We start from the raw sequence: 11,097 nt of genomic DNA on the forward strand, positions 1-11,097 counted from the left end.
ATTGACAGATGATGAAAAAAAATAATTATAAAATAAAATACAAAGAAACAACAATTTGCACATAACAAAATGTGCAAACTAGTAAAGATAAAGTTTTTCGCTGCCCATATTATCATTCAGGGCAGGTTTTAAATCTCCAATCAGCAAAGTCTCCTTTATCTTGCAATGGATAATCTGACCGTCCCCTTGCTAATATGTCAAAGTGGTCCCATTTTAAATTATGACCTGTTGACGTAACGTGGTCTGCAATAGCAGATGCGTGACTCTTACTTGTGATCGCTTTGAAATGTTGCGTTTTCCTGTCATGCAGTCTACGTTTTGTTTTTCCGATGTAGAAATCTTGAGAGTCCCAACAACTAGCCTTAAATACAACTTTTGACATCTGCCACCACTGTTCCCAAAAAGGAAATTGTATTGATTCTACCTTTTTTTAGGTTTGCAAAGCAATGTTATCACCAAGCAGTTGAAGGCATGCATCAATAACTTTTATGGCTGCATTGCCTTAGGGTCATTTTCCAAAGCAGTCATCGAATCAGGTCCTTGTTTCCCTACAAGGACAGGCTTAATCGTTCGCAGATGTAGCCTGCGTGCAGACGAACCCATAATACCGGGGTTTTGTTCGTCTGCAACGCAGGCTATCGCAGATGTCAAAAGTTGTATATAAGGCTAATTTAAGTCGCGTTAATTTTTGTTAACGTTAACTTCCGCGCTGTTAATTAACAACAACAACAGCAACAATTTATTGAGGTATTCCTAATACATGGCATTACCTACTACACTGAGAAATAAAAGATAAAACATAGAATCAGAAAAGAACAAAAATGCGATTTTATTTTAAGTGGAGCGTTAATTTCCATGACCTTAATTTCCATTATTTTGGTCCCAATTTCTCGATACAGCCCAGATGTTCTTGACTCCTAGGAAAAGGCACTATTTCATCAGGGTAGATGATCTGCCGGTATCACTGAAACTGTAAAGAACACTCGAGGCGGTCAGATTCCTTCGCTTAACCCCTACGTTTAGGAATATAAGCCTAGTGTTGAAATAAACTTGTTCCTGTTGTCTCAACAAGTTTTTTTTTCTTTGTGTTTGTTGCGTTAATTTCCTTCATTTTGAAATGTTACCCCCTCTTTCGCGTTAATTTTCTTTATTGGGAAGTAATTTTTCCTTCAATTCGCGTTAATTTAAGTCGCGTTTTTCATACCTAATTAACACAAGCGTTAATTTCCTATAATAAGGTATTTGTGGCTTACTCTCTTTAGACGTGACATATTATAAATATGAAGCAACTGTGAAACATTAATTTAAAACACCCCAAGCGTACCAAAACACCAGCCCAGTCCCCAGGGGCTCTCAGCCGGACTAGGCTGCCAAACACAATTTTCAATCTAGTAAAAGAATGACGGGCCTCTACCCGTCACGCTTCAGTAGTGCCATATAGAGTCGTCTACCTCTTGGAATCGTGACTTCCATTCTTTGCCTAAAATTAACAGCGTGTTATAGTTCTTGAATTTTTTAAAAAAAAGAAGTCCAAAAAGTCTCGACCTGTAACCTGTATAATATACCACTCAGGAATACCGGCCTCCGGGGAGTGTTTTTTTTTTTTTTTTGACGGGGTGTTACTTCAATCAAGATTGTCCAGATCGCATGGAAATGGAACTTTTATCGTGACATAATCATGTTAGCTCAATTAATTGTTTTCAGAAAGCTGTAGGTTTAGACTACTGATTATGTTAATATAATTTAGCATTTTATTTGTGGCATAGACTAAAACGTTGTTTGCTGGTTGTTTTAAATTTTGTGAAAAATGAGTAACAATAGTTCCTCACCTCTTTTCTTTTAGAAAGCTCCCCCGGGGGGTTTTTAGGGTGTGACCCGGGGGGGAACAAAAAACTGTATAAAACTCTCTCCTTTTTTCTCTTTTTTTCCCCCCCCCCCTGACAAATGTCAAGTTTTAAAAACAAAAGCCCCAATGTACAAGTACACGACGAAGCACTTCTCACTTTGTGTCGGCATAATACTGTGCATTTCAAGTATTTGTTATTGAAATCACTAGCAAGAGATTAGCGGCCGCCGACACAACGTCATGTAAATTGATCGAAATCCTTTGTGTATAAAACAAACAGTTTTGTAAGAAGTCCCATGACACAATGACCACAAATTAGCACATAATCAGCGGACAAGAGCCGATTTACAGTCTAGCATTCCACTGGGCTGCGTAAACATGGAAAGAGCACAAGCAGGCAGCGATGGAGGCAAGAAACCAATCTTGGTCAAACTTGTCCTTGTGGGAAAACTTGGCGTTGGAAAATCAGGTGTGAACACTGGAATCCCGCGTGGTCGCGTGTTGCCATGTTTAGTTTCCTCGCGTTGTTTAAGGCCCTATACTTTATGTTATATACTTAATTATTTTTCTTTGCCTTTGTCTTTTACTCTCTTTCTCTCATGTTGTCTTAAGTAGCTGTCTGTTAATCAGAACAAAACGCAATATACTAAGTTGTTTGCATCTTCGTTTTCTTATACAGCAATGATCGTGAGATTTCTGACTAAAAGATTCATCGGAGAGTACGACCCTAACATTGGTACGTATATAACAAGTAAATGCTGTTTGTATTGGGATGCTTTGATGGCATGCGACAAACATCACAGCTAACCGACAATTCACATTTAGAGCTCTTAATGGAATGGCAAAGTATCTTTGTTTACACACGAACGAAAGCTATCATAGTTTTTTATGGAATTTATTGACGACTCTCTAAAAAGATTTTGGGATATAAGTGGATTTTGCGGACATGAGTCTGCTAACTTAGAGAAGAAAACTGACTGGCGGTAATTAAAACATCGTATTTACTCCAAGGACAGCTTCAAATCCTTCGTAATGCTTTCCATTCGACAGTTGATGGAAGAAATTAGAAACGTCAGGGGTTTTAAGTTAAAACTGTTAAAATATTTTAATTGGTGTTACGATCTCTGTTTTTTTTTCCCTTCCAATGACCTTGCTTTACTTAAAGTATTCACAAAAATTCACAAAATTATTACACAGAAGTTACAAACAACTGAACAGTGAGGATTATAGAGTTCAGATTCGGTCGATCTAGTCGGTTAACGCCTCAAAACGTCTAAGTCGTGAAGATTATACTACTGATTGCGGCGAGATTACGATTTCATCGAAAGTACTAGTCTAAAGCCATCTGTTATTGATGAATATGGCTTAGCATCTAATTAAAATCTTGTTGTAAGTTTTGTAAGCTCTACCTTAATTGGGGACTTGAGCACGACAATTGTTGAGAGGGTAGACGACGTTGTAAGGTCTTGTAATATGAAAGCTAAAAAATGTACATAGTTTTATTACAAAGCGCATTAATACAGGTAGTGCAAAAGCTTTTAAATTTATTAGCCTATTGAACAAAAAAAAAGACGTGGATCGAAGCAGAGTTAGTTCTTCAGTCAATTAATAAGATTTAGACAAACTTTATTTAGCTTCCTTTTAGTGAGCAAGAACTGAATTGTATTGAGGATTTTTATGGCAAATTGAGCCAGACAAAAAGCGTGTACTGCAAGTGAGTTTATTCCATGAGAATATATATAAACAATTGACAGACACGCATTTAATTTATCGAGTGAATAAATAAACGATAGAGATTGTCCACCAGGTAGCATTGGACGACTCTAATTTGACACTTCTAAAGTAAGGATCATTCTTAGCTAAGTTAACTGATTTTTGGTTTACAGTAATGGTGTTCCGTAACGCCTATAAAAATCGCAGGTTCACTACCAGAGGGGAGAGGTAAAGTGTGTTGTATAAAGCACTGAAAAATGCTCTTTTTCATGGTCATTTTCCCGTCTACAGATGTTTTGACAGCGGTATCTTGGTTGCGACACAATAAGCTCATGCTACACTCTTTTTTTTTTTAAAAATATATTTTTTTTCCCCCCGGTGTTTTTTTTTTTTTTTTTTTTCCTTTTTTTGTGAAAAAATTTTTTTTTATATTTTTTTAAAAAAATTTTTTTGTTTTCTTTTTTTTTTATATTTTGTATTAAATTATTTTTTTTTTTTTTTCCTATCCACCAAAATAATCATCGCCTCCCCTAAACTTTCCCTTTTTTTTTTTTAAAAAAACACTCTCCCCCAGAGATCAAAAAAAAAAAAAAAAAAAAAAAAAAAATTTTTTTTTTTTAAATAAAAAAATTATTTTTTTTTTTTTTTTTTTTATTTTTATTTTAAAATTTTTTTTTTTTTTTAAAAAAACCCCCCCCTCTTTTTTTTTTTTAATATATTAAAAAATATAAATTTTTATCCCCCTATATTATAATAAAAAAAAATAATATAAAAAAAAAAATATCTGTGCTGATTTTAGGATTAGCAAAAATCATTCTTGATCTTCTGCCACTGTAAACAGCTCAATCTCTCACTTGCATTGCAAATAACAAGTAGTCATTCTTAGCTGAAAAAGCGTTATAATAAGTTTGATCGAAGTTTGAATTAGATGATTTAATTCTCACATGTCATGTTTACTGCGTATTTTGGTTATCAAGACCTATCAACGTTGAGTCACTACGTTGACTGGAGCTCGATATAGTAAGTCGCCGCGCTCGCTTTGTTCTCGCTTTGTTACAGCGAAAATCGAGACGCCTGAGGAGGAGGCTGGTAACATTAGACTGATGTCACAGGTCGAAGGAAAAAAAAATAAATTATAGTCATTTAAGCATTAGAAAAGAGAAATTTTTGCTAATTTCTTGCCTTTCTGAATTCGAAGTAGGGTGATAGGGAGCAATTATTATAGTCAAAATGGCAGCTTAAAAAAAGCTAAAAAACGGACTAGTTTTCGACACTCCATTTCCCGGCCAGCGAATATCATTAACTTCAGGTATCGATATCGCAAGTATCAGCCTTTCTGAGCTAGGGCAAACTTTAGTCAGTGAGACTGTACCTAAAGAATGCAGCAGTTCGAATAAAAAGAAATGCTCTCGGGCTAGCAGACTTTTTCTGGAGAAATGAATTTGGACAGGGCCTCTTGAGTCCGTGTTTGAGCGGACCAGTGATTAAGTCCACTCTGTAGGGTAAACTGAATGATAAACAGCTGTTAATTAAAGTATTTTAGTATAGAATAATTCACTGTGTGCATAGCATTTTTGTTGTTATAACAAAAATGTATAAAGTTATTTTCATAAAGCTATCGGATATGTAGGAATGAGAAAGCAAAACAGCCAGCTCGCAAAAAGCACTTTCCTGTCCAGAGCTGGCCTGATAGGAATTTTTTAATATCATCTAGTATGTTCCCCGTGACCTAATGGTAGTAGGAATCTGTTTGTCTTGAAATACGATAAAATATACGATAAAAGACACAGTACGTAAGGAGAGTGTGTTCACAGACCTTCTAGGCCGCGGGGGATCGACTGGGAGCGGAAATTTTTTCTACTTGTTCTAGTTAAAAAAAAATTGATTCTCAGTATCCGGCGTGCAGATAATAGTGGTAATTGTATGCGATCGACATCGATTGCTGTCGTAAATCCACTGATACAAGTCAACAGTTTTCGGCTGTACCACACAAAACGAAGATTACAAACCTGGCCCCAGTTGTTCAAAGGGTGGATAACGCTATCCACCGGATAATTCACTATCCAGTGGATAGCGAAGTTTGTTTTGTCAACATTAGGGACGGACCATTATTTTTTTGGGGGGGGGGGGGGGGGGGGGGATGAAAAATATTGAAAAAAAATTGTTTGCAGGGCCTGGAAAGACAAAATAAATTGTTTGCAAAAATGATATGTATAACCAAAAATAGTAAGAATTTCGAAAAAAAATGTTTGCAGAGGTGCATAAACTAAAAAAAAAAGTTTGCAGAGGAAAATTTTTCATCCCCCCCCCCCCCCCCCTCCAAGAAAATAATGGTCCGTCCCTTAGCGATTTATCCGTTGGATAGCGTTTTTGATCAACCGGGCCCTGGACTATAGAGGTTTTACCCCGGGATTTTACTGATGTTAATCTGATATAATCAAACATAACGTATTCCTCTTTATCGGAAAGCCATCTGTGTGCCCTGCACTGAAATTATTCCTTGTTTTGACAACTGAGTGAAGACTCATTTGGCTCTCCGGCTCGGTAAATATCCAACACTAGCCACCTCCACTTTGGTGAATAGTTGTGAACTATTAAAAAATCGAAAGTTTGACATGATTCACGGTTCAATATTAAAACGTTTCTACCTTGACAAGACGAACTTTTGTACAATCATTGGCTGAGACATTTGCACGGAATGACATGGACACTTCAATAAAAATTCTTATGGGTTATCAAATGCCAAACTGTTTTGGAGATAATGGCTGTAAATACGTGCTAAAAACATAACATAAACAACGGAAATCCTTTAAAAATGCTTTTTGGCGGAAGATTAAATTATGTTTTTCCAAGGCGGGGTCATTGCAAAGGAAAGCCGGAATTTGAAATTGTCGATATGTAAAACCACTGAAGACTGTACAGTTCAATTATTCATCATTGCGATTTTAGTTCAGTTTAACTACGAGAATTGGTCAAAAATTCAGCTATAAGCTTTGACGCGTTTAATTTTTAACAGATAGCTGATGAGGTCTGAGATTTGCAAAATTTCCTGATAGCACCCTATCCAGTAGCCTATACGTTGCAGCTGGACGTGTCACAAAACCTCGGTATAGTCCTATACCAGGGTTTTAGTTCGTCTGCGACGCAGGCTACCTGTCCAGACTCTCTGCTTTGACTTATGCAAAACTTGAAAGGATGGAGAATCCGGGACTAATCAAACAACACTAAAACTGCATAATCTGCGGTCATATTTTGATTTAATACAAACAAATGACAGTCTTAAAAGTTTAAAACCATCCAAACTATTAACAATTAACAGACGACACAGAAACAAATACTTGGCCCAAATTTGACAAATGCAACATACAGAAGGCTAAAATATCAGTAATACAGTAAAGACATCACCTCAGAGACGAATCAAAGAGGCCCTGGGGGGGCAGGAGGGAGAAGGAAGGACACACAGAGAGGGAGAAACAAACAAGGGAAGCGAGGGAAGGAAAACGCCCCAAAAGGGAAGGGAAACCAAACCCCCAACAGGGCCCATCAAACAACCATTTAAATCAAAGATCAACAATTATACAGTTTACTTTAAGCAGGCATGTTCCAGAGTATACCTCTGTGAACTGGCGAGAAAAATCGATTATTGAATTCCTAGCGTTTTAATACACCTCTTATGTAAATGCATGCCCCCTTGTGAGTAGTTTCTTGGTAAATATTTACTTTGTCGGACCACTGATCAGTGCATGATAAAAGGCCCCAAGGTTAATTGCGTTGTGAACTTTCAGGAAGTTTCGAAGACTCACGGTCTGCCCAAAAAATGCAAAACAAAATAACCTACAACAATGTTATATGTAGTTAGTAAATAAACACATTAGGCGGCTGGTTTACTGATTGGAGGATAATTTCCGAAAAATGAACAGTTGGCCAGTAGCCAAGCTTCTAGGGCAACTGTGAAATTTTGAAGACAATCTTCCGGCCATGCATGGGCATTAGTGTGCAATACAACTGCCAGCCAGAAATAGGTTTATTTTTTTTTAAGCTCCAGTTAATTTCTACAACACACTTTATCGCGGTAAATAAAAAAATGCTACAGTAATAATTACGGCGTAATTGCGGGTGAAATTAATGCAATGCAAGTTAATTAGCTGAAGTATTTTTTGAACACTGTGATTTGATTAAAGAGTCAGACCTTAAAAGGTGACTTTGTTTTTTTTTTTTTTGCACTAGCCTCCTCTATAAAATTTTGCGGCAGATATCAAATCGGACAGGGTATATCATCTGTTATTATTCAACACATGCGCGCGCTGCCCAAATATGGTCAAAATGTTAACGATATACATAACAGATATCCTGCGATATTCGTAGGTTGCGAAGATTCGTCCGAAATTTTGTAAAGCGCCGCATATTTTTTTTTTTTTTATGTGAAAAATTTTTTTCTTTGAAAATTTTTTAAAAAAAAAAAAAATTTTTTTTTTCTTTTTTTCGGATTTTTTTTTTTTTTAACCCACCCCCCCCCCCCCCCCCCCCCCCTCTATTTCCCGCGATTTCCCCCCTTTTCCCCCGCAAAATATTAATACCCATCGTCAGATTTTGTACCACGTGATGTGTTTTGTCCAATAAGAACGCGCGGAAATTAACTTTGTTTTGTGATCATCGTGGTAAGCGACGTAAAGTACACGTTTTGCCCTCCCCAGTTCTCTCTGAGCGTAGGGTGTGGAGTGATGCACAGATTTTTTTGGTTCATATGTTTTGTAGGTTCAATATATCATCATCACACGAGGCTGGAAAATAAGGAAGTTCGAGTGGAAATTCTGGAGTCGGGAGGCAAGGTAAAGTTGAAACGCAAACTTTTTTGTTGCATTGTAGGTGAAGCCGTACTTAATGCCTGCTTGTCATAATAATAATAATAATAATAATAATAATAATAATAATAATAATAATAATAATAATAATAATAATAATAATAATAATAATAATAATGTAATACTTATTCGGCACAAATAAGCATATGAATATGATCAAATGCGCCTACATCAAATTAATTTAAAAAAAAAAAAAAAAAAAAAACAATGCAACATACGTTTTCCATTCGCAATACATTCAACTCGGCTTCTCACAACCTTCGTCAGGTGGTAACTTATATTAATTCACTGCGTAAAGAAGCTAATCTTAGCCGAATATCGAACTTTAAAATGTCCTTAAAGTTATTGCCTTCTATTGTATTGCGCATCCTTATTGCGCAGAATTTTACGCGTAAATTACTAAAATTAATTAGCGCGCGATATATACAAAATGGCGGCTTTTGGCTATGCGGCTTAGGCCACTAGAGAAATGAATTGTCGCTTTTTCGTGAACGAGTATGGTGACCTATCAATTTTTCCTCATAATTTGGGTGCAGCAATCACATTTTTTCTGTAAAATGGAAACAGATCATGTTTGAAAAATAAATTATCACTGGAAATGTGTACTTTGCCAGTACTCGCACGGGATTTGTTAAGAAATTATATGTACAAGGTCTTTCTGCTCCTAGACGGATATGGTGACCCCACTTCTTTATTTCAAAATTCAAGGCACCTTAAGGTAATCTACCATTTGGCAAAGTTTGGTTGAAAATCTATGTTCAGTTCTATTTCGGGGCAATGACCTTAAGCCGATTTTTCCATGAACTCGAATACTGATTTGGTAGTTTTTAGGTATAAGAATATTACTCATATGTTCCACAACACTACATATAAACACAGTGTAATTGCCACAACCCAAAATCACCCATAGGTTCTAAAGTAAATTTTACTACGTTTGACAGGACTTCATCGAGAACAATGACGTCCATACCTTATGGGGAGACATGTTTGTACTAGTGTATGCTGTTAACGACCGTTCAAGCTTCGAAGAACTCATCTCTGTTAGCAAACACCTTGAGAAAGTGCGGACCTCTGATCCTCCACTTCTAGTGCTCGTTGGAAACAAGAAAGACACTGAAAACGACAGAGAAGTCTCAAAGCAAGAAGGGAATAAGTTAGCCGAAGAAATGAACTGTTCGTTTCACGAGGTCTCTACGAAAGCGAGCTATAAAGATATCGATGATATGTTCTCGGAAGCGATCCGAGAGACTATGAGGCACAAAATGGCCCTGCAGGCCTTGAATGAGGCCAAACGATCGTCTCACAGCAAGATTATGGAAATGGTGGAAAAGAATGTGCGAAGGAACAGGGCAATGTCCAGTCTGAAAGAGACGATTGATGAGTATTGCGTGACACGGACTGAAGAACTGACGCGCGACTTGTCTCGTGATCGAAGCAGTACTTTTACATGAGAACAAAGCGCAGGAAAAAGAAAGAAACGTTACATCCTCTATTGTGATCATGTGATCATGTATTTACCTTAAATTTCATTGCGAGACATTTTTTATAAGTCCCATCACTTACTATTATCTCATAATCAAACAACTTTTACTCGGTGCGTGTACGTTTGAAGTTAATATGCAAGTAATGTTAAATTATTTTTAAAACGTCTTTCTTCCGAATGTTATAAAGGGGTACATAACAGACCAAACGACTCTTGACATGTCTTTTTAAAATGCATTTTCTAAAATCCATTTGCTCTTTGAAATGCATTTTCTCAAGAACAAAACCTCCAAATCCTTAAAATAAGAACAAGTAACGAGTATCTAATACTGGTACGAATTAAATAACCTACTTTGACGAATTCTGATTTCTAACTGTTCAAGGCTCCTCATCTTACAGATACAACACTTTCTATATAAAGAGAGGTTACAGGGTGGAAAAGAAATAACTAACACATTATAAGTAATAAAGATGAAAATTATATTCAATATGTCACAAGCGTGGGACAAAAATATAAGTAACCGACGGGAATCGAACCCATGGCCTTCCAGATACTAGTTGGGCGCTCTAACCAACTGAGCTACGTGAGACTCGCTGTGAGCTAGGCCATTTTACTAGGTTGATATGTGACACGCGTCCTGCATACTGCTAGGATCAGCAATGTCGAAAGTATTTGGAGGTTACGATATTCTGTTTTCCCGCCATAATGTTCCCTGTCAGTCCCAACTCCCCTCCCTCCATAATGCCCCGCATCCGTCCCAGGTTTCCGTTCAGGTTTTCCCGCCATAATATGCCGCGTGCGTCACGCGAAAAGTCACAGCTTTTAGCTGTTTCCCGCCATGTGGAGCACTCTTCCCAGCTTTAGTTGTATCCCGCTATAATATGCTGCGAAACGTTATCGTGGACTACCGTAGAATTCCGGTTATAAGCCCCCCCCTTTTAAACCCCCCCCCTTTTAAGCCCCCCATCCCCCAAAAAAAAAAAAAATCTCTGGTATTCCCCCCCCCCGAATATCCCCCCCCCCCCCACGGAAGGGATTGGTGATGGGGGAAATTTTTTTTTTTTTTTTTTTTTTAAATTAAAAAAATTTTTTTTTCCCCCCCCCTCGCTTCTTTTTTTTTTTTTTTTTTTTTCCCCCCCCCACCCCCCCCCCCATAAACCCCCCCCCCCCCCCAACCCCCCCCCCCCCCCCCC

The 11,097-nt window shown here is 37.4% G+C and overlaps 1 protein-coding gene across 1 annotated transcript; it reads left to right on the top strand.

The window, feature by feature from the left end:
- Positions 1-2,190: 2,190 nt before the first annotated feature.
- On the top strand, positions 2,191-10,765 carry LOC144642611 (ras-related and estrogen-regulated growth inhibitor-like). Its single transcript, XM_078501625.1, has 4 exons — positions 2,191-2,315; positions 2,526-2,582; positions 8,315-8,388; positions 9,363-10,765. Exons 1-4 carry the CDS (start codon positions 2,225-2,227, stop codon positions 9,870-9,872), a joined length of 732 nt encoding a protein of 243 aa, XP_078357751.1. The 5' UTR covers positions 2,191-2,224; the 3' UTR covers positions 9,873-10,765.
- The last annotated feature ends 332 nt before the right edge of the window (positions 10,766-11,097 follow it).

Source organism: Oculina patagonica, chromosome 2 (genome assembly GCF_052425735.1).
Source record: "Oculina patagonica isolate OP01 chromosome 2, crgOcupat, whole genome shotgun sequence".
Classification (NCBI taxonomy): Eukaryota; Metazoa; Cnidaria; class Anthozoa; order Scleractinia; family Oculinidae; genus Oculina; species Oculina patagonica.